The 24,849-nt window shown below is 38.9% G+C and overlaps 1 protein-coding gene across 1 annotated transcript in view; it reads right to left on the bottom strand.

Moving 5' to 3' along the window:
• Positions 1-24,849, bottom strand: part of MYO16 (myosin XVI) — a 653,675-nt gene that overhangs the window by 565,772 nt on the left and 63,054 nt on the right. The window contains exon 2 of the mRNA XM_011933947.1: positions 8,776-9,039. Within this exon, the coding sequence (XP_011789337.1) occupies positions 8,776-9,001 (226 nt within the window). The 5' untranslated portion in view covers positions 9,002-9,039. The remainder of the gene's footprint in view (positions 1-8,775; positions 9,040-24,849) is intronic.

Here is a 24,849-nt window from a genome sequence, read left to right as displayed (position 1 = left end):
GTGGTATGTTCCCATCCTATTGAGCAGTTAATGAAATGGGAGTGATGCTGAGGAAGCTGCCACTTCCCTCTCTGCCAGGCTTGGTGCCAGGCTTGGTGCCACTCTGGAACAGGGAAGATGCAGACAACACCATGTTGTCAACGTTTTTTCACTGGGAATGTTGCCTCCCCATTTCTTCCTTAGGACAGGCTGATGTTTTATATTTGCTCTACAACCCGAAGTATCTAATATAGGAGATATTCGTAGTGGTTAAATCTGACTCTTTTGGGGAGAGTGTATATATATTCTATGTCAAATACACTCCGAATTTTGAGTTGGAGAAATAGTCATCCTTGCAGAGTACTTAACATACACCACATCCAGTAATGTTCATTTAAAAAATGCATATATGGATCCAGGCCTGGTCACGTTCTTAGTAGATTTGACGGATTCTAAAGGTGGCAGGGCTCTGATTTCAATTTCTGAAGTGTCAGCTTAAATCCGCTTATTGAGCATCACATTTTCTAACTGCCAATTTGTGTAGCTGGTTGTGGGGAGGTCAGGGAGAGAGGAAAAAGCTGCATCCAATAAAACGCCATCACCACCACTGTGGAAACAGTGCCAGCCCAGATGGGTCACACTCGTAAAAACAGCACTCACCAAACGCTAGTTGTGAAAATTATAACAGGCTCCTTCTATCTTTATACCCTAGATACTAGGAGACAATTTTTTTTTAAATAAGCTTACTTGATAACCAACTACTGCAGAATTTTTACCTTCTGAGGCAATCTAGTAAATACAAGGACACAGCTGGACTAAATAATCACAAACTAAGTAAATAGGCAGTCTTATTTCACTTTTTATGTATAAAACACTAAAGGCATATATGAAATTTGTTCTTTGACCTCGGTCTACACTTTTGGGAATGGGGTACATAGGGGAGAGAAAGCTTGGTCCTAATGATTTACCTATGAACTTCTAAATGAAGAGATGTCCAGCCTATCAATGAATACATCATCCAACGTGTACTGAACATCGATATATTTTAGGCATCTATTTAGAGAGCTCTGAATGACAGGCAGACAGTTGATATTTCCTGTAGATTGTTCAGAAGAGGTAAAGCCATCAATACTTTACAAAATTGCACCAAAATCAAAGTGACTTCAACGCTTCTGTCCTGGAAGACCAGGGGAGTGATGGCAATATCAACTGAGAATCACGGAGGAAGTTTTGGTTTGGGAAGAAGATGAGGGTGGATATATTCAGCTTTGAACACGACAACCAATAAAGGCAAGATCATCAGAAAAATTAAGACTGGAACTCAGGAAAAAGGTCTGGATACAGATTTAGCATAGTTAGAGTGGGTGAGGTGGATGCAATGGGGGAAAATGAGATCTCCCAGAGAAGATGGGTAGAAAGACAGTTAGAATCAAGAGTCTGAGATTACTAGAAGAGGGAACCAACCAAGGAAGCTGGTACAAGAGTCTGAGGAGTAGGAGAAGAAAACAGAGGTATCCCAGTGTTACATTTTGATATTTTTCAATTTTCCTAATAGATTACCTACAATTTTGTGATAAAATGGGGATATAAATAAAGTATGATATTATAGTTCTGTAAATAAGCTTACAAGTTCTTTGTGTGACTGGACTGAAATAGGTCCTTAGTAAACATTTGGCATATTAAGTAGTAAATAAATAATATTGCTTTTGAAAAAACAAAAAGGAAGAAGAATGAGGAGGGATTGATCAGGGAAAGAAGATGGAAAATCCCAAAGCAGAAAAAAATACTTCTCCTGGCCTTTGGACATTCCCTTGACAGTAGGCAGAGAGCTCCACTAGAAAGCAGGAAGAAAGAATTTCAAATGGCAAGGAAGGTAAATCAACCAATGGAGTTAACAGTTTCTCTAACTATACCACATAAATCAGTTTTGCAGGATGATGTTGTCTATAAAAACAAGGTCTCTCAACTTGGGAAGCCCTGAGGTAGCAGTTACTTCTTCAAAGGCTCCACTGCTTCACCCACCAAGTGGGGTGCACGTCCTAGCTACTTCCAATAGCATATGTACCTACTACATATGTGATTGAAAGGAGTAAGTCAAGTCATGTAAAGCTCGGGGAGTACCGAGCATACCAGCAAGGCACCAGATAATAACGTTAGCAGTTACTTGTAATGGAAACACATTGTGGACTAATTAGTAAGAAGCAATATTTGGGAGTGGCAATTCCAACAGGGGAATTCACATTCCTTCTTAAATTTTCCCTATGTGCTTCCACTCTGATCTTTAAGTCCCCTACTCACTCTATTTCTCTCTCTCTCTCTCCCTCGGTCTTCCCTTTTCTTTCATGTGGTGTAACTCAAATAGAGTTGAATTAACAGCCTTAAAAGAAAATTTAGGACAAGTTTCCTTTTAGAGGGCAAAAGAGTTGTTGAATACATTTTGGATTGATGCAGCATGTTAAAACAACAAATTGCACACTGAAATATCACCAACTCCCAGAACAATAAAAACATCAAAGACGCTAAATTGACACTAACAAAAATACAGCATTTATAAAGCAAAAAAAAAAAAAAAATCCTGAATTACTTTTAAATGACATACTACAAACCTTAACATAAAAACACCATAGACATGTTGTCTTTGAAAAAGTATATTTGATTCTTTATACTCAGCCAGCCAATAAAAGTACTTGGAAATAAGAGATAAAATTATTCATACAAATACACAATCTGCAAGCTTAAACAATAATTTAAATGGAAACTTTTTTCTTATAGCAATTTTTTTTTTACTTTCTCAATTGCATAAACAAATGCATTTGACTATTTCAATAGCTTAAAGATAAATAAAAATATCACTACTATGAAGTGAAAACTTTTTCTTGTATGCATTTTTGAGAGAAGTAATACATATGCTAGAGACATTACACTGTCTCTAAACAGATTACTTTCATTTGCAATCCAAATTTCTTAAATTGTAAGAAATTCCTATTTTTCCCCTAGCACAGTGAGGTATATGAGTACTCACAAAGGTATTTGCAAGGTAGTTGAGAAACTCAAGGGAAGTAATACATGTATATCCATTATTTTATACTTGGGTCAGCTCCAAGTACCAAATAAATATGCCCTATTACAGACTAAATATTCCTTTCCCTCAAAAATCATACGTAGAAGCCCTAACCCTCAGGTGATGGTATTAGGAGTTGCAGCCTTTGGGAGGGAATTAGGTTCGATGAGTTTATGAGATGGAGTCCCATGATAAGATTAGCGCTCTTAAAAGAAAAGAAATCAGAGTTTCCTCTTCATGTGAGGACACAGCGAGAAGGTGGCTGTCAGCAAGCCAGGTACCTTGATCTAGGACTCCCCAGGCTTCAGAACTGTGAGAAATAAATGTCTGCTGCTTAAGCCACTTAGTCTATGATATTTTGATATAGCAGTCTGAGCTGAACAGACACCCTCTAGAGCCAAATATTTTAATTTTTACATTGCAATAGTGCATTTGAAATTATAGTAATTGTTACATATTCAAACTCTTTCATTGAGTTCTAGGAGTCAACTATTTCTTCATCATTTGATGCTGATGATAACCTTCACTATAGTCCATCACTTTGCTTCCATTAGTAATGGAAACTATTCACTAAAAGAGATGAAATTATATAGTTGCCTTGCTGAGGATATTTCCTTCTAATATCTTGAGAAATTTTTGTGTCATTACTGTCATAAAGCATTAACATAGCATATAGGAAAGGTGTATACAGTTTGCTGTATACACAGAGAAAGCATGCAAAACACATTGTGTCTGTGCACATGTGTATGTTTCTGTGTGGGTGATTATTTTTGTCTGCTTCCTATTGTTCCTATCACTTTGAGGACCTTAACATGATCATCACACCATGCAAAATGTGAGACTTTTCTATCCAGTCCTTTCTCTCCTTTGCCATTCAAAAAAGAAATACACAAAAAGCAATTTCTTAAATAAAATAAAACACAACTAAAAGTTAATCATGTATTAATTCAAATAAAAAATTACTCTTTGCTTCTTTTGAATTAAAAAATCAGATCTGACTGCTTGCTTAGATTTTAGTGTCTTTATACCAATATTCATAATATAAACAAGCTGTCATACATAATACGCTTATCCATTTATTACACTTAAAAATACATGTTAAGAAATCCTTGCCAGGCATTTGTGGTTACCAACAGATTTTAACCATGTAACAAATATTGACTGCCTATTGATAAGATTATATTGTATTCCACCAAAATGGTATCCATATATACATGTGAAATAATTTCTGGGAAGGCAAATTTAGCACTGATGCATTCTAGCAACTATAGGAAGTTTCAGGACGGGAAATTCTTTATGTCCTAAGAATAAGGACAAAGGAGTGGTGAGTCCATGCCAAACCATTACTGAAACTCTTGAATCATATTTGATCCTTCTTTGTAGTGCTTATTCTTTATATCTTTTTTTTTTTTCTATAGGTCCCATTTAAAAAATACAGTATTTGCCTTGGTCCATTTTTTCTCCCATATTTGCAGGTTCCCTTCTTTGCTTTACTTTCAGGTCATCCACACCCTCACTCTTAGCCAAGGTCCATGGTTCTTTCATTAATTAGTATCAAAACGAGGAGGAGAATCACCACAGGTTCACACCACATCTCTTAGCTCTCTCTGAACACCATAGTCTCCTAGGCACCATTAAAAACCATCCTGGCCCCACATAAGACTGATTGCATCAGCATCTTTATGAGCAGGTCCTAGACATGGAAATTAAAAAATAAAATCTTCCTAGGTGATTCTGTTATCCAGCCAGGATTGATAACGACTGCGAGAGGTGATCCCAGCTGAACCCAAGCCCTTCCAGTGGGCAGCTGACCTCATCACAGTATGCACTAGCGTCTCTTACTCTAGCGTCACCAGATTTTCCCTCTCACATGAATTATTTCTATTTTATTTTAAATTTTACTTCAAGTTCTGGGATACATGTGCAGAACGTGCAGGTTTGTTACATAGGTATACATGTGCTATGGTGGTTTGCTGCACCCATCAACCCATCATCTAGGTTTTAAGCCCCATGTACATTAGGTGTTTATCCTAATGTTCTCCCTCCCATTACCCCCTAACCCCCGACAGGCCCCGGTGTGTGATGTTCCCCTCCCTGTGTCCATGTGTTCTCATTGTTCAACTCCCACTTATGAGTGACAATGAGTGGTGTTTGGTTTTCTCTTCCTGTATTAGTTTGCTGAGAATGATGGTTTCCAGCTTTATTCATGTCCCGCAAAGGACATGAACTCATTCTATTTTCTGGCTGTATAGTATTCCATGGTGTTTATGTACCACATTTAACATCCAGAATCTACAAGGAACTTAAACAAATTTACAATAAAAAAACGACACTTCCCAAAAGAAGACATTTATGTGGCCAACAAAGCTCATCATCACTGGTCATTAGAGAAATGCAAATGAATTATTTTTATCAGCACATATACTTGCTGTTAATTCTCCCATCATTAAAAAAAGCTCTTAATGTCTGTTTCCTCTTCATCAATCTTTCCATTTCTCACCTCTTTACAGAAACCTCCTTTAAAGAGCTCTTTATACTTTCTGTGCCCATTCCTGCTTTCCTACTCTGTCTGGAATCTAATCCATTAAAATTCTTGCTCCCAACAAGTCGTGAAAACTAATCACCTCCATACTCCTAAATGTAATGGTCAGTTTTCAGGCTTCCTCCTGCTTGATCAATAAAAATTTCTCCTCCTTGAAAACTTCTTATCTTGGCTCCCAAGAAAGCACCCTCCCTCATTTTCATCCTTTCTTCCTGGTCATTCCTTATGGTTGGACCTCATTTCACTGAATTGTTAATATTGGAATTCCTTGGGACTCACTTCTTAGACTTCTTATCGTTTTACCTAAACCCTTTCCCTATGTCACTCTGTCCACTTTCGGGGTTTTCAGTATCATCTATATGCTCATGAGTTTTTAATTTACACCTCCAGTCAGGATGCCACCCCATCTCATTCACAACTCCTAGAGGCACTCCTACTGCGGCTAATGGCGTTTCATTCTTCTATTTGTTGAGGCCCCAAAAGCTTGATGTTATCCTGGAATTCTCACTCCCCGTAGTAGGGAACATTTTGACTGTCCTGATTTCACCCTCTGGAGTTACACCTGCAACTATGCAATGTGATCTGGAGAAAGGGACGTATGGTTACTAAGGGACGTATGGTTACTAGTGAGCTGCCTCTGGAACAGGAGGTGAACCTGCATAGTCCAGGTGAGCCCAGTGCCATCACATAGGCCCCTAAAGGTGCAAGAGGGAGGCAGAAGATTCAGTCAGATACAAGGATGGACAAAGAAGCAGGCAAACTGAAGCGTGAGAAGGAGCACTGTCCCTGCCCTGTATCCATCACTGCTGACCTCGGAGACGGAGGAGGGGGCTCTGATCCAAGGAAGGCAGGTGGCCTCTGGAAGCTAGAATTGTTGAACCAGATGCTGATGACACCTTGTTTACGTCTCACCAAAGCCCATACCTGACCAGGTAATCAGCATTTTCTGTCAGCTCTGTCCTAAAAATAAATCCTAAAATTGACTATTTCTCACCACACCCTTGCTCCACTTAGGTCCAAGCCACCAGAATCTCTCACCTAGCTTGCCACTAGAAACTAGGTTGCACAGTTTCACACCTACAACATCTCCTAACAAGGCATTAATTCAGATTGTATGACATGAATGTTTGTGGAAACGTGACTTATATAATAACTGCTTCTTGGCTTTTGAGTTAGTACTTTACTACTACGAATTTTCCTTTAACCCTAATCTAGACATAATTGTGTACTGTAGGTATTTGGTACAAGAAATTTTAAAACGTTTCCAATACATTAAAAGAAGCGTTTTTGAGACAGGGTCTTGCTCTATTGCACAGATTGGAGTTCAGGTCACCATCATGACTCACTATAGCCTTAACCCCTAGGCTCAAACAATCCCTTACCACAGCTTTTTGAGTAGCTGGACATGCACCACTGTGTACAGCTCATTTTTAAAAATATTTTGTAGAGATGGGGTCTTGCTATGCTGCCCAGGCTTGTCTCTAACTCCTGGCTTCAGGAGAGTCTTCCACCTCTGCCTCCCAAAGTGTTGGGATTACAGGTGTGAGCCACCACACTGGCACCAATTAATTTTTGTGTTTTATTACTTTTAAATCAAAATAGGGCTTAAATTTCAAGACCTGCTTTCTCATTTAAGTTTGTTGTAACAACTACTGCGTGTTGAACAAGAACTGATCACTTTACTCTTTCACTCAATGCTGCTGGAAGGTATGAGATGGGCAGGAGGGAGCAATGACCTTGTGGACATTGTCCCTACCTTCGATGTGCTCACAGACTCACGGAGGAGGTGGCCATTAAATGAACAGCCATAGGTGAGAAGAGAACAACAAAATGAAAGGTCAGAGTGCTGCAGACAGCTTTCCAGAGAATATTACACGATGGCTGAATTTCAGTTCCTTCATGGGTAAAGTAAGTGGACCACACCAAAATTTTTTAGGTACTTTCCAGCTCAAAGATTCACTGTTACTGTCATTGCAGTTTAAGACAAAAAAAAAAAATCAGAAATTCTCAGAGTATTCCAGTTTAACTAGAAAAAGCCCACACAAAACCATGAAAAGAACGACTTGAGTCTTCTTACTATGTATAACTATTATTCTATATAACGTGCTATAGGTTTTCTTAGCTAATAGATCCACAATCCCTATTCGAAAGCCTTCAAAGCACGTATGTTATTGAATTTATTATTTTTCCAAACTGAACAGGTTATAAACCATGAATAGGTCAGTGAAAGTTTTGCCACTAAATGATCTATCAAAATAATGGCTTCAGAGCTTTTTGGATTTCAAATTGTGAATAATGAATTGTGAAGAATGCTCATTTTAGATTCATTCAAACACTGATTTGGGAGCCAATCAAGGTAAATTGATTTATATCTGTTTCTTTGAAGCCTTGTACAACTACAACAATTACATTCAGAGCTGGAACATTTCTCTCACATTTGAACTTGGGCAAGTGGGTTGTATATAGGAAAACAGAAAAATTCACATACAAGACTATATAAAAAGTAAAAAATGTAACAGTCTTGTGAAGACAATTGAGATTTGCATTGGGTAATCTTAGTAAAACGTGATACCACAAGCCAAACAACTTTAAGGGAGAAAGAAATTGATTCCTGAGAGTCAGGAGAAGTCACATTACTGCTGCATCTATCAAAGCATGAGCTAAGGATTAACAAATTCCACAGCCCCAAATCATCATCAGGAAAAACAATTCACTGAAATTCCTGCACTCTGGGAGGCTGACGCTGGAGGACTGCTCGAGCCCTGGAGTTTGAGACCAGCCTGGTCAACATAGTGGGACCCTGTCTCTATAAAAATTTTCTAAATAGAAAACCAATTCATTGATAAAAAGTTTCCCTAACAATTTGAACTGAACAATTTGAAAGGAACTCGCTTGCTCTTCTGACAGGTAATTCTTAAAAAAAAAAACAAAAACAAACAAACAAACAAAAAAACCCACTTTCACCACAATTTTTACATTTTTTTATCTTACTGGGTGGCAGGACTTTTAATGATGTTCTTTGCAAACCGCATTTTTTTTTTTCTTGAATAATTCGAACAGTTAAAAGATAGTAGCCTCCAATATTTAAAAGGACTTTTCGGCCCCATCTCTCCAACAAAAAAACAACAAACCAACAAAAATCAATCATTAAAAAATCACATCAGAAAGCGGGTCCTTCTTTCTTATCATGTACCTTCTTTGTCATTGTGGTGGATAATCGCGTCCTGAATCATGTCCGCCAGGTCGAAGTGAACTTTTGGATTCTTCGCATGCTTCAGCCTCTTCAGGAACCCTTCCTGCTTCTGAAAAGCCTTCTCGCGCTCATAGTAGGCTTTGATTTGCTCACAGCGCATGCGCTTCACCAGACGCTGCCGCTGGCCAAGGGGAAGGGACTCTAGCAAGCACTGGTCGATTTCCATCTCATGGGATCGAAAAACGTTACATAGCTGAAAGCAACCTGGAAGAAATGCAAGGGGAGCGTCACCAGACCTATTATAACCACTATAGGTGTGCACCACAGCACGTTTGCTTTTATATTGCCCATTGCACAGCTCATAAACGGAACAATTCTCCCTGCACTTGATATTGTAAATCCAAAGCCCTTTTTATAGATTGGGGGAAAGCCGCTCGTGTGTTTCTCAAGATTCCGTGGTAATAAAACAAATGGTAGAATTAGACATGCATATGTAGTTAAGCTCAACTCAATTACTAACCATCCATCCCCTTCCTGTTTCTTTCAATGCATAGCCAAAGCCTCCAGATTTCACCACTGTGTCAGGCTCCTTCTGTCTAATTGAATAATACTAACTAATTTTGCATGTTAAATGTGGGCATAAAATCATTCCAACTTTTTCAGAACAACCTAATAGAATTGCTTTTGCATATCATGATGACTAATCAAGATGCTGTTAATTTAATGTAATAGAATATATATGCTGCCAAGTATAATGGCTCAAGCCTGTAATCTCAGTGCTTTGAGAGGTTGAGACAGGAGGATCACTTGAAGCCAGGAGTTAAAGACTTGCCTGGGCAACATAGGAAGATCCTGTCTGTCCAAAAAAAAAAAAGAGAAACTTTTAAGTTAGCTAGGCATGGTGGCATGTGGCTGTAGTGCCAACTACTTGGAGGCTGAGGTGGGGAATCACATAAGCCCAGGATCTTAAGGTTGCAGTGAGCTAGGATTACACCACTGCATTCCAGTCTGGGTGACAGAATGGGGAAAAAAGGAGAATATATGCTATCAACTCTTTATATGACACAGTAGACATTTTTCACCAATTTATTGCTAAATTCTTTCTCTCATAATCAGTGACATTCATTTCCAAGAAACCTGTGGTTAAGTATAAAGACTGAGGGTTGGCACAGAGATATTTCTCAAAATTGTGGAGAGAATTTTGGCTGCTACAGTTCTTGTTTTATTTATATAGTGATTAACAAACTGAATTCCCATTTCTGAAACTTAAAATATCCCGTTTGTTTCAAAAGTCTATTTCCTATAAACACCAGTCAAAGCACCTGTAATGGAATTGTACAAACACTTATATTTACCACTAGGTTAAAATTTTACTATTGGCAGAAAATCCATGTTAAAGCATTAAAAATTCTAGAAGCCGGCTTGCAAACACAGATTCAGATGTGTTTATATATTCTTAAGCTATTTATGATATAAGGTCCCAAGGAGGTTAAAGTCACTATGCATGAACAAAATGTGGTTGATCATACGCCATATCTGAGAAGATTATATACTAAGGGTATAGTTCATCTTTGGAAAGATGCCCTGGTCCTTTGAAGGAACAACTCATGACAACACTGTTTCCACTTCTGTTTCTTGTGACACTTTGCAAGTCTTTATTCTCACAGCCCCCAGGTGCACCAGCATAACCATTCCTGTTTAGCATATAACGAAAACTAAGTTGAGAGAGGCTGTGACTTGTCTAAGATTAAAGAGACAATTAGGCAAACGGAATGAAAAATGCTCCATAGAGAAGAAACAAACCAAAGCTCCATGATTCTCTAATGCCAGGTATTGAATATGTAAGTACTTTTACATATGATGTAGGAAGATCAAGAAGCCGTGTTGGGGGATTTTGTGTTCATTTATTTGCATTTGACAAAAGCTATACATTTTAGTATCATGTTTTCATAAGACTGTTCATAAGTATTCGTAAAAGTGATGTGAGAAATATTAAATAGCTATACAGAAAATGTTCCCTTTCCAGTGACCTAAACGCAAATAGACAACAGCGGTTCTGAAATGCTGACAAATTGCTCTGGAGTACACTTATTTGATAAAAGCTATGATCACTGCCAGAGACAGATTGTATGAGAAAGCTCATAAATAAAGAACCGTAAATGTCTTCTGCTTTCACATCTGTGTAGAAAACTGCACAGGGCTTGATTGATTGACTGTGATGCTTGTGACACTTTGACTTCTGTGACTTTCCTGGCTTGTCATTTGGTGCCCAGGGGATCAACAGGGCCACAAAAAAAAAAAGCCTGAAGAATTAAAACAAATAACATCGCAGAGTGCCATGTGTTGATTAGCCAGCAGTTGATGGCTGAGGATAATCTAATAAACATTGCAGCAGTCCTCTAGTTTGTGACTCTCAAGAAGGGTCTCTTGGTGAAATTTCAATTAACTTTTAAGGATTCCACGGTGACAGATCATGATTCATTGAGTTATCCCTCACAGGCTGTCAAGAGGGAATGTGGAAGGGGGCTCTTAAATTAATTTTCTTATTTTCCTTTTTGATTTGGAAAACTCAAAGGCCACGAATGTTAAATTTCAAATCAATTCATGTCTTAAATCTTGATTTTTAATGTATTTTTGTTAAATAATTCCCCATGTTTCGATCTAAAACATTAGTTTATAAATTGATTCTTTTGTAATCTGAAAATTTATTGGGCATTTTGACTTTGTTTTAATCTAAGTACAAGTGGGTCAGCTGTGTCATGTATGTATATGTCTATGAATCGATAAGATATACAATATGACCAGTTGATCTAAAAAAAAATAAAGAAAAAATCTGTAAGATAACACAGGGATTCAGGGGATCATGGTGGACGGGAGGCAGGGGTGGACCGCAGCTCTGGACAGCGCAGCATGTGAAGGCTTGCACTGTGAATTTTAGCTCCAGATTGACTTCAAGAAGAAACCAGCAATCCCGAGAGGACCCCCAGATCCTCTGAAAGAAGTGGACTGCTCCTGCAGGACCTGGGAGACACCTCAGATACTGTGAGTGCCCCAACTGCAGAAGTGGGAAAGAGAGGTCCTCCTCTCCCGAACACACACCCCCACTGGAGAAGCTGAAGTTCTGTCCGTGGGAGAAGTTTTGAACTTTACCTGGCGCTGAGTCAAGTTAGGGAGCCGAGCAAAATACACGGGTAAAGGAAGCAGCAGAAAAGGCCCTGGGAGCTCACTGGGTCCCCAAGCAGCCCGTTCCTGCCTGGCACCACAGGGATCCATTGGGAGGGGGGCCAGAGACAGAAGGAATTCTCTAGCTGAACTTTGTCACATTTTGAACAGGATGAGAAGCATCCTAGCCAGGGAGGTTGTGAATCAATGCAGACTCCACAGACGGTGAAAGAACTAAAGCCCTTTTCTCTGGTAGCTGGAAGTTGGATAGCCTCAGGCAAGTTTTCAAACCCATCTTGCCCTCCACCTGGGAACAGACTCAGGGCTATTGGTTTGGGGGGCACAGTGGGAGTGAGATCGGCCCTTAGGTTTGCCTGGCCCGTGACTGCCAGCTTTCCCCCACTTCCCTGACAACCTGCATGACTCAACAGAGGCAGTACCTCCTAGGTACACAACTCCAGTGACCTGGGAATCCCACCTCCATCCCCACAGCAGCCACAGCAAGACCCACCCACGGAGAGTCTGAGCTCAGTCACACCCAGCCCTGCTCCCACCTCATGGTCCTTCCCTATCCACCCTGGTAGTGGAAAACAAAGGGCATTAATCTTGGGAGTTCTAGGGTTCCACCCACTGCCAGTCCCTCTCCAGACTACTACAGCTGATGCTTTCTGGGAAGTGCCACCTCCTGGAGGAGGCCAACCAGCACAAAAATAAAACATTAAACCACCAAAGCTAAGGACACTTAGGGAGTCCATTGCAGCCTTCACCACTTCCACCAGAACGGGTACTGGTATCCACGGCTGAGAGACATATAGATGGTTCATGTCACAGGACCCTGTGCAGACAACCCCCAGTACCAGCCTGGAGCTGGGTAGACTCACTGGATGGCTAGACCCAGAAGAGAGACAACCATCACTGCAGTTTGGCTCACAGGAAAATGGGGAGAGTACTACATCAAAGGAACACCCCATAAGACAAGAATCTGAACAACAGCCTTCAGCCCTAGACCTTCCCTCTGACAGAGTCTAACCAAATGAGAAGGAACCAGAAAACCAACCCTGGTAATACAACAAAACAAGGCTCTTCAACATCCCAAAAAAATCACATTAGTTCACCAGCAATGGATCCAAACCAAGAAGAAATCTCTGGTTTACCTGAAAAAGAAATCAGAAGGTTAGTTATTAAGCTAATCAGGGAGGGACCAGAGAAAGCCAAAGCCCAATGCAAGGATATCCAAAAACTGATGAGAAGTGAAAGGAGATATTCATGAAAATAGATAGCTTAAAGAAAAGACAATCAAAAATTTAGGAAATGTTGGACGTGCTTTTAGAAATGCAAAATGCTCAGGAAAGTCTCAGCAATAGAAGTGAACAAGTAGAAGAAAGAAGTTCAGAGCTTGAAGACAAAGTCTTAGAATTAACCCAGTCCAACAAAGACAAAGAAAACAGCATAAGAAAATATGAACGAAAGCCTCCAAGAAGTCTGGGATTATGTCAAATGACCAAACCTAAGAATAATCAGTATACCTGAGGAAGAAGAAAATTCTGAAAGTGTGAAAAACATATTTGGGGGAATAATCGAGGAAAATTTCCCCAGCCTTGAGAGAGACGTAGACATCTAAACAGAAGAAGCACAAAGAACACCTGGGAAATTCATCATAAAAAAGATCTTCGCCTAGGCACATTGTCATCAGGTTATCTAAAGTTAAGATGAAGTAAAGAATCTTAAGAGCTCTGAGACAGAAGCACCAGGTAACCTGCGAAGGAAAACCTATCAGATTAACAGCAGATTTCTCAGTAGAAACCCTGTAAGCCACAAGGGATTGAGGACCTATCTTCAGCCTCCTCAAACAAAACAATTATCAGCCCAGAATTTTGTATCCAGAGAAACTAAGTATCATATAGGAAGGAAGGATACAGTTGTTTTCAGACAAATGCTGAGAGAATTTGCCATTACCAAACCACCACTATAAGAACTGCTAAAAGGAGCCTTAAATCATGGAAACACATCGAAACAGGACCTCTTTAAAGCATAAAGCACACAGGATCTATAAAACAAAAATACAACTTAAAAAGCAAAAACAAAAAAAGTACACAGGCAACAACCAGTATGATGAAAGCAACGGTACCTCATATTTCAATACTAACACTGAATGTAAATGGCCTAATTGCTCCACTTAAAAGACACAGAACTACAGAATGGATAACTCACGAACCAACTATCTGCTGCCTTCAAGAGACTCATCTAACACATAAGGACTCACATCAACTTAAAGTAAAGGGGTGGAAAAAGGCATTTCATGCAAATGGACACCAAAAGGAAGCAGGGGTAGCTATTCTTATACCAAAAAAAAAAAAAAAAAAAAACACCAAACTTTAAAGCAGCAGCAATTAAAAGAAACAAAGAGAGACATTATATAATGGTAAAAGACCTTGTCCAACAGGAAAATATCACAATCTTATACATATATGTACCTAACACTGGAGTTTCTAAATTTATAAAATAATTACTTATAGACCTAAGAAATAAGATAGACAGCAACACAATAATAGTAAGGGACTTCAGTACTCCACTGACAGCACTAGACAGGTCATCAAGACAGAAAGTCAACAAAGAAACAATGAATTTAAACTATACCTTGGAACAAATGGACTTCTGACAGCTAAAGACTGGTCAACAGACACCCTTCCTCCTGGTGGTCACTCAAAATCCCCCTTTACTAAGGCAAATGTCCCCTGAAAAGCACTTCAATTCCTATTGCTTGCTTCATTTTTCTCCTTGGTATTTATCACTCTTATACTACAATAGCTATCTATCTAATTATTTATTTATTTTAGAGATGGGGTCTTGCTCTATTGCCCAGGCTACAGTGCAGTGGCCTAATCAAAGCTCACTGCAGCCTCGAACTCCTGGCCTCAAGCAATTCTCCCACTTCAGCCTCCCAAGTAGCTGGGACTGCAGGCATTTACCACCACACTCGGCTCTCCTGCAATATCAGTTACTATGCTTCAACTGTATATTATACTAATATCTATACTAATTGATTTCCTAAAATACAATACTATATATTTTCCTATTGCTCTGTAAGCCCCATAAAGGCAGGAACTCAGGATGTTTCATCCCCTGCTTACTTTCAGCATCCAGAACAGGAGGTAGTCAACAGTTTTGTTGTTGTTGCTGCTGAATGAAATTGCAGAACAGACAATTACATTGATGGCAGAAACATCACACTCTTTATTAGGATCTAATCCAGCACTTAACACATGGCAGGTAAATGCTTAGTCTTGCTCTTACAGAAATGCAAGGTGACACTGTGCTCTCATGTAACTGCTCTTCCTTACAGAATTATCTGGCCCGAGGCAGTGTCACCAAGCTCATCTTTGTATTGGATTTCTTTATCTCCAGTGTTACACTTTTTTAGGAGGGTAAGGGAGGTGGCAGGGATCCTACATATATGGTTATCCTGCAATTCGAGATAACAGTTTACAGCCAGAAGCCCCAGCTCAGTGAACGTGTATCTCTGTGGGACTAAACTCGAAAGCCAGCAAATACCTGACATCTAGTTACATATTTATATACACAGTTTCCCCACACCTTGGTTTGGAGGACCCTATGTACTCTGTCATGATGTCAAGACACTGTTACAACTAACTAGAAATATAAAGAGTAAAGAGGAAAATAACAAAAAAAATGCGTACAATTATTCTGCTGTACAACTACCAGAAATGCCCCATGTCATCTAGAATAAAAATCTTCCTGTGGCCATGGTACACTCAGTGTTCAAGATTTTTTTTTTTTTTTAGTGTCCAAGATTTTTAAGCAAATCCCTCTGTGATTGCTAAAGAGGCAAAACGTTACTAAGAGCACAGAAAATTTGATCTAAGTACATTTATAAAAACTTGCCGACAAATTTGCAGGAAACATTCTTTTTCAAGAATTCATAGATGATTTATGATATTAACTGTGTCTTAGGCCATAAAGCAAAGCAAATCTCAATAAATTCTGAGGAACCAAAATTACACAGGCGTTTTCTTAACATAATTGAAAAGGGAATATCAACTACAGAAATGAAACCATACCTCCCCATATGTTCAGAAACTTATAAAGCCAATTCTACACAAAGCATGGTTCAGAGAAAAAAAATCACAGAAATAATAAATTTTTAGAATTAACCATTGATGAAAGGAAATCCATCACAATTCTGTGGATAAAACTAAAGCAATTCATAGAAATAAATTCATAACTTTAAATACATTTTAGAAAAGAATATAGTTTTAAAGTCAATAAGCAAAGTATCTGGCACATGAATTCAGAAAACACACACACACAAACACACAAAGTTGAAACAAAAAAAGAAAGAATAAAACAAAATTAGGCTATTAATTAATAGAAATGAAACAAGAAAAGAGCAAAGGTGAAGAAAGACGTGAGAAATTGACAATTTCTAGAACAATATAACTTACAAAAAGTGACTCAAGAAGAAGTGGAAAATGAACCAATTTATGCAATCATTGTATAAATTAAATCAGTTTTTAAAAATCTATAGATCAGAAATAAAAACAAACAAACAAAATGACCCAAATGATTTAACCTGTCTTTAAGGGAGAGGTAACCTGCATTTTCACCCAGTTCTTTCATACAATAGAAAAAGAAGAAAATTACCTCAATTCATTTCTGAGACAAGCATAAGTTTGATACCAAAATGAGGCCATCCGAAAAAGGAGAATTACAGGTCAATCTCTTGTATAAATACATGCAAATAGCCTACATGCATACACATTAGCAAAATGAACCCATGAATGTATAGTTTGTCAGCAGAATGAAAGGAGCGGCTTATTTTAAAACATTAAATTCTGTTTAAAATTTAGAAAAAGAAGGCCCTTTATTGCTGCTTCTATTCTACCTCAAAATGAAGGTCTTAGCATAGGAAAGAAACAGAAAAATAAATAAGGAGCATAAAATGTGGGTAGGCAGAAGGAAAAAATAATCAGTTATTATTGTAAATACTGTTATCTACATAGAAAAACCAACACACCCTGAATCAGCTATTAGGAGTGATGGTCCAGAACTTTGCTGAATGTAAGTCAAAATACACACAGAAGAGAGCTACATTTTCAAACCTAACAAAAGATGCTCCACCTTGTTAACATATAGCAAAATGTAAGAAGATAAAAAACATCATTGATTAAGTTTACAAACTGTCATTACAGTTAAAAAGCAAACTGGAAATATTTAGTAAAATGTAGAATCATCTTTCCTACAACCCAGATATATATTTCTTCAACCTCTCAAAATATGCTGCAAATAAAATTAAACAAACACAAAATAATATAACATGCATTAAAAAAAACTACAGGTAACAAAAATAAACCTTTCAAATAACTTCTCCTCTATTTTTGGAGGATATAAATCTATTAAGCCACCTTCCCTTCTCTCTTCGATATTTCCTAACTGTGGCTTTGGTAGAGGAATAGACACTTAGAGTGATGGAACAGAACAGAATAAAGCACAAACTCTACACAAACACAGCCACTTGACTGGTGACAGAGGTCCAAAGAATAGTCAATGGAGGGAGCATCTTCAGATTATGATTAAAATGAAAATATTACAGCTATTGAGAAAAATAGTTTGGCAATTTCTTTAGCTACATTATGTAGTAACAGTTCTAGATGAAATTATGTGGTTCATTAAGATCATTCAAGATGATATTCAACACAGGAGGCCTGGAAGCTTCAGCTGCAAGCAGGCTTGTGTGCCTTCTTAGGTGAGCCTGTTAGAGGGATGTGTGGTGGACACTGGCAGCCTGCTATCTGGTGCTGAGTCAGCTGTCTCCATGGAGCATCAGGGAAGCAGGACATTTAGGATGGAGTACTGCTTTTACTGACTGCTTTTTCTTTAATTTTTGTGCTAGATTTTATTGGTTATTATTCACCCTTTTGAGTATAACTCAAAAAGCTGAGAATGAAGTGGATTCTGGTGAAAGTTTCAATATATTATGGGCATGAATGGAAATAAACTGCTTATTGCCCTACTTTTTTTTCCAAAAGGAAAATGAATCAACAGAAGGAAATAAAATAATTGTTGGAATATTTTCTATAAAAGAAAACAAAATTGACTTTATCATTTGTGAGTAAGAATATATATTTATTTATCTGATGTGGATGAATTATATTTCAATCACTTCTCCTTATATTTTCAATTTAGGAGATGCTTTATATCAAAGACCTCTTCAGATGTTTAGAACATGGAAGGGGGTGCTACTGATGCCCTGCCCAATTCCCTTTACCCATCCTCCACTGACCTGGTATATTAGTCTATTTTCATGCTCCTGATAAAGACATACACAAGACTGAAAAGAAAAAGAGGTTTAATTGGACTCACAGTTCCTTATGGTTGGGGAGGTCTCAGAATCATGGCAGGAGGCGAAAGGTACTTCTTAACAAGGCAGTGGCAAGAGAAAATGAGGAAGATGCAAAAATGGAAACCCCTGATAAAACCATCAGATCTCCTGAGATTAATCACTACCACGAGAATAGTATGGGGGAAACTGCTCCCATGATTCAAATTATCTCCAATTGGGTGCCTCCCACAACATGTGGGAGTTTTGGGAGAACAACTCAAGATGAAATTTGGTGGGGACATAGCCAAATCATATCATTCTGCCCCTGGCCCCTCCAAATCTCATGTCCTCACATTTCAAAACAAATCATGCCTTCCCAACAATCCCCCAAAGTCTTAACTCATTTCAGCATTAACCCAAAAGTCCATAGTCCAAAGTCTCATCTGAGACAAGGCAAGTCCCTTCTGCCTATGAGCCTGTAAAATCAAAAGCAAGCTAGTTACTTCCTAGATACAATGCTGGTACAGGTATTGGGTAAATACAGCCATTCCAAATGAGAGAAATTGGCCAAAACAAAGGGGTTACAGCACCCATGCAAGTCTAAAATCCAGCGGGGCAGTCACATTTTAAAGCTCCAAAATGATCTCCTTTGACTCCAGGTCTCACATCCAGGTCACACTGATGCAAGAGGTAGGTTCCCATAGTCTTGGGCAGCTCCACCCCTGTGGCTTTGCAGGGTATAGCCCCCCTCCTGGCTGCTTTCATGGGCTGGCATTGAGTGTCTGCAGTTTTTCCAGGTGTGTGGTGCAAGCTGTCCGTGGATCTACCATTCTGGGGTCTGGAAGATGGTGGCCGTCTTCTCACAGCTCCACTAGGCAACGCCCCAGTGGAGGCTGTGACCCCACATTTCCCTTCCACATTGCCCTAGCAGAGGTTCTCCATGAGGACCCTGCCCCTGTAGCAGACTTTTACCTGGGCATCCAGGCATTTCCATACATCTTCTGAAATACAGGTGGAGGTTGCCAAACCCCAATTTTTGACTTCTCTGTACCCGCAGGCTCAACACCATGCGGAAGCTGCCAAGGTTTGTGGCTTGCACCCCCTGAAACCATGAGCCCAGTTGGACTTTGGCCCCTTTTAGCAATAGCTAGAGTGCCTGGGACACAAGACACCAAGTCCCTAGGCTGCACACAACATGGGGACCCTGGGCCTGGCCCATGAAACCATTGTTTTCTCCTGTGCTTCTGGGTCTGTGAGGAGAGGGGTTACCATAAAGACCTATGACATGCCCTGGAGACATTTTCTCCATTGTCTTGGGGTTTAACATTCGGCTCCTTGTTACTTATGCAAATTTCTGCAGTCAGCTTGAATTTCTCCTCAGAAAATGGGTTTTTCTTTTGTACTGCATCATCAGGCTGCACATTTCCTGAACTTTTATGCTCTGTTTCCCTTTTAAAATGGAATGCTTTTAATAGCACCCAAGTCACCTCTTAAATGCTTTGCTGCTTAGAAATTTCTCTTACCACATACCCTAAATCATCTCTCTCAAGTTCAAAGTTCCACAATTCTCTAGGGTAGGGGCAAAATGCCACCAGTCTCTTTGCTAAAATGAAGCAAGAGTCACCTTTGCTTCAGTTCACAACAGGTTCTTCATCTCCATCTGAGACCACCTCAGCCTGGACCTTATTGTTCATACCACTATCAGCATTTTTGTCAAAGCCATTCCACAAGTCTCTAGGAAGTTCCAAACTTCCCCACATTTTCCTGTCTTCTTCTGAGCCCTCCAAACTGTTCCAACCTCTGCCTGTTATGCAGTTCCAAAGTTGCTTCCACATTTTTGGGTATGTTTTCAGCAACACCCCACTCTACTGATACCAGTTTACTGTATGAGTCAGTTTTCATGCTGCTGATAAACACACACATCCGAGACTGGGAAGGAAAAGAGGTTTAACTGGACATACAATTCCACATGGCTGGGGAGGCCTCAGAATCATGGCGGGAGGCGAAAGGCACTTCTTCCATGGCAGCGGAAGAGAAAATGAGGAAGATGCAAAAACGGAAACACCTGATCAAACCATCAGGTCTCGTGAGACTTATTCACTACCACGAGAATAATACGGGGGAGACCGCCCCCATGATTCAAATTATCTCCCACTGGGTCCCTCCCACAACATGTGGGAATTATGGGAATACAGTTCAAGATGAGAATTGGGTGGGAACACAGAGTCAAACCGTGTCACCTCGGTGCTGGCTGGAAGGATTCACAGCTGTCCTCTCCTCTAGACAATTGCCCTGTCAGCCTCAGCCTCCCAGGGAGTGGAAGATCCCAACCCCGTCCCATAAGCCGTAGTTACTGAGAAACCTACCCAAGGATACAAAACACGTCCCCTTGACTCAATCAGAGACACTCCATGCTGTGATGTGTACCCTAAAGCAAAGTGGATTCGAATGATAATAGACTCTGCCGAAGACTACATAGTTTTTCCACTCTTTTCTGTTCTATGCCCCGCTTCTTTCACTCCCTTATGGGTTTTCTCTGTTGAGCCGTCTCAATACACAGGAATGTGCACCTGACTTCTCATACTCTGCTTCTAGGGGACACAGTCTATATAAGATTATACATATGTACACTTTGGGCGGCCGAGACGGGCGGATCACGAGGTCAGGAGATCGAGACCATCCTGGCCAACATGGTGAAACCCCGTCTCTACTAAAAATACAAAAATTAGCTGGGCGCGGTGGTGCACCTGTAGTCCCAGGTACATGGGAGGCTGAGGCAGGAGAATGGCGTGAACCCAGGAGGCGGAGCTTGCAGTGAGTGGAGATCGCACCACTGCACTCCAGCCTGGGTGACAGAGCAAGACTCTGTCTCAAAAAAAAAAAAAAAAGAATATGCTTATGTACATTTATATATATATTATATATATAGGCGTGTGTGTGCATATAAGCATATATATATCCTCTTTCATTTTCTATAACATTCATCTTTTACACTGGGGGAAGAATATATTTTAATACATACAAATGTTATCAAAGATTGAACATACTTAGTAATACCAGTTTTCAAAACTGAAAAAAATAACAAAAGCACAAAAACAAGATACATGCAAAAAAATAAAATTGGACTTATTTTACATTATATACAAAATTAATTCAAAATGGATCGAAGACCTAAAATTGTAAAACTCTTAGAAAAAAACACAAGGAAAAAATTTTAATGACATTTGTGATGTTGGACTTGGCAATGAATTCTAGATATGACACCAAAAGCACAGACAGAAAAAGCAAAAATAGACAAATGAGAATACGCCAAACTTAAAAACTTCTGTGCATAAAAGAACATAAACATCACAGTGAAAAGACAACTTACAGAATGGGAGAAAATATTTACCAATATATACCTAATAGGAGATTAATATCTAGAATACATAAAGGACTCTTAGAACTCAACAACAAAAAAAAATCAAACAATCAGATTAAAAATGGGAAAAGGACTTGAATAGATACTTTTCCAAAGGTGATATACAAATTCTCAACAAGCATATAAAGAGGTGCTCCACATTATTGATCATCAGAGAAATGCAAGTCAAAACCACAACAAGTTATGACCTCATATCTGAGAGAATAGCTACTATCAAAGAAACAGAAAATACAAAGCGTTGGTGAGGATATAGAGACATTGTAACACTTGTTCACTGTTGGGATTGTAAAGTGGTGCAGCCACTATGAAAACCAGTTTGGAGTATTCTCAAAAAATGAAACATGGAACCATCATATGATCTGACAATGCTACTTCTGGGTATACATCAAAATAACTGAAAGCAGGGTGTTGGAGAGATATTTGTACACCCATGTACATAAGAGCACTATTCAAAACTGCCAAGAAGTGGAAGCAGATGTCCAGAGATGAATGGATAAACAAAACAGGTATACATGTATAATGGAATACTACTCAGCCTACAGAGGAAGAGGTCCTTCTACATGTCACAACATGGATGGATACTGAAGACACTTTTTAAGTGAAATAAACTGATCACTGAAAGATAAATACTGTAGGATTCCACTTATACGTTTCTAAAGAGGTCAAACTCAGAAGCAGAAAGTAGAATGATGGTTGCCAAGGACTGAGGGAAAATGAGAGTTGACGTTGAATGGGTACAGAGTTTCAGAATGGCAAGATGAAATGTTCAGGAAATCTGTTTCATAACAATGAGAATATTCTTAACATTCCTGAACTGTACACTTAAAAATGGTTACAATGGTACATTTTATGTTATGTGTTTTTACCACTATAGGAACATGAAAGAAAGTGGTAAGACACAAGGAGCTACATTATGGGGCTTTGAAAACATATACATAGCTGAAGTATTTCACAAATAATGTCATCACAAACTTATTGTTTACCTTATTTCATAAAAGTGTTTTCTAGGAATTCTGAGAGCCTAAAAGATAGTTGTTCAGGAATTAGCATGCTTACGTGCAGGTGCTGTAGACACACACACACATTCATACACACACACACACACACACACACACACACACAATTGGTATCTGTTCTCCTAACAACTCCTCTAGCAGAAGTTTTATTCTCAGAACCCATTGTTATAACACTCTTCCAAAGACTTCTTTTTTTTTTTTTACTACATATACAATGACAATGAAACAAAGGAACAATGAGGATTCTCAAAGACAAGAGTATAATCAATTTCAACTTACTCCCCCAGAGTCTAAAAAAAAAAAAAAACCTCCTTAAGCACTGAATTCTTGAAAAAGTGTTGGATTTTACCATCCTTGTAATCAAGCTTCAGGTCTATATCCCTCTTTATAGAACAAAAAATAGTTGAAACAAATTACATTTTGGCAAGATATAGATGCTATGCCCTAAAATATTTGAGGATTTAGGTCTACACATAATCATGCGTTTAAACACTTATCTGAAAGACAGAGAAATAAATGTAAATAATGTAAATTCTTCTCAAAAAAGTCAACAATATTTTTCACTTCACTAGTTTACAGCTCTCTTAATTCTTTAAATTATGTATCATATCACGAGGCCATTTTTTGTGTTTCCATCCAATTATTTGGGCATGTTGATCTAGTGAGAGAATGTAATAAATATTTTCTCTTTAAAATGGAAATAACACAAATACACATGACATAAAAATTACTGTATAATGTAAGGTATATTTACTTTTTGCACATCCATCTATGCTTTCTGACACTTAATATTTCCCTTACCATATTTCTTAAATAACAAGTGATTTGATTATGATAAAAACCTATCGGTGAATATAGATTTGCAGTCATAATTCTTGCTAGGGTTCGTTGCAAGGTAATAATAAAACTGAAGGTTCTCCCCCGATGTGATGTTTCTGCTTCATTATCCCAGTAGACCCAGATGTCCAGTCAAACCTATGGCTGATGGAGTGTACTATGCCATGCAGGTTGTGTCACAGACAGCTCCAAAGTCATATCTAAGTGCTAAGGCCCCAGAGCAAAAAAATGCTGCAGGGCACCCACCGGCCAGGTTCCCTGCAGAGACCAGCCAGCTACATCCAGGCTCTGGAGAGCCTGCTGATTTGAAGCCCTGCCCTGGGAACCAACTGCATGGTGTCAAATCTTCACTCAATCATTTATTGGTTGTGTGACTTTAGACAGATTCCTTTTGCTTTCTGTGTCTCATGCCTACCTCACAGGGATGATCCAATGATAAAATGCATGTGAAGCATCAGCCAAGGGTCTGGCACATCCCTTCATAGCTATTGACTTATCAGATGACAATTTCTCTAAAAAATCTGGCTCCTTTAAGATCAGAACTGCTTCCTATGGCTGTTTCCAGATGTCTTCGGATGACACATCATATGCCGGACACCAGAACCTGTCTTTTCCTAAATGCTCCTGCCATTCTAAACACCATGCTTCCACTACTGAGCGTCTTCAAGATTTAAGAGCTCAAATTGTTGCTCTATTTCTTCCAAGACAGGATGATGCTTTGGAATTAAGACCATCTCAGACAAGCTTGGATTCCTGGCTCAAACAGGCTATATCCCAAAAGAGAAGTTCTCTTTGGTTTTATACTCAGTAAAATAAATTTAGATGCACTACCCCAAATATACATTTTTGAACCCTCAAATGTTGAACAACCTTCTGCTCTGAATCCAAATCTACATATTGCATCTTTAATCAACATCTTCAATTCCGGTTGGAGGAGATTCAGCTCACTGTTCCTGCCAGAAAGGTATTTAATAGACAAATTCTCTGGTGCTCAGACTGTCTCAGACAGGATTCCCTCCTATAGAAACAGAAGCCCTTCCTGGCTCTATTCAGGCAGCTTCCTGGATGCCTTTAGTCTGAGTCTGAAGCAACATTGCAAAATGAACATTACACATTTTAGATACAAGACTAACGAGCATATGCTTTATATTAATAGTTTCTCTTAAATTCCTTTGTCTTTAATTTAAAAGTATATGTATGTGTGTAACTTAAGTTTCATGATTGCAAGTAAAACTGAAAAAAAAATCATGATTTTCCTGCGTCTTGACAATAATTTTATTTAAAATATTATTTTGATA

This window comes from Colobus angolensis, unplaced genomic scaffold (assembly GCF_000951035.1).
Source record: "Colobus angolensis palliatus isolate OR3802 unplaced genomic scaffold, Cang.pa_1.0 Scaffold13, whole genome shotgun sequence".
Taxonomy (NCBI): Eukaryota; Metazoa; Chordata; class Mammalia; order Primates; family Cercopithecidae; genus Colobus; species Colobus angolensis.
Note: the sequence above shows the minus strand (reverse complement) of the source record. Positions and strands in the feature narration are given on the sequence as shown.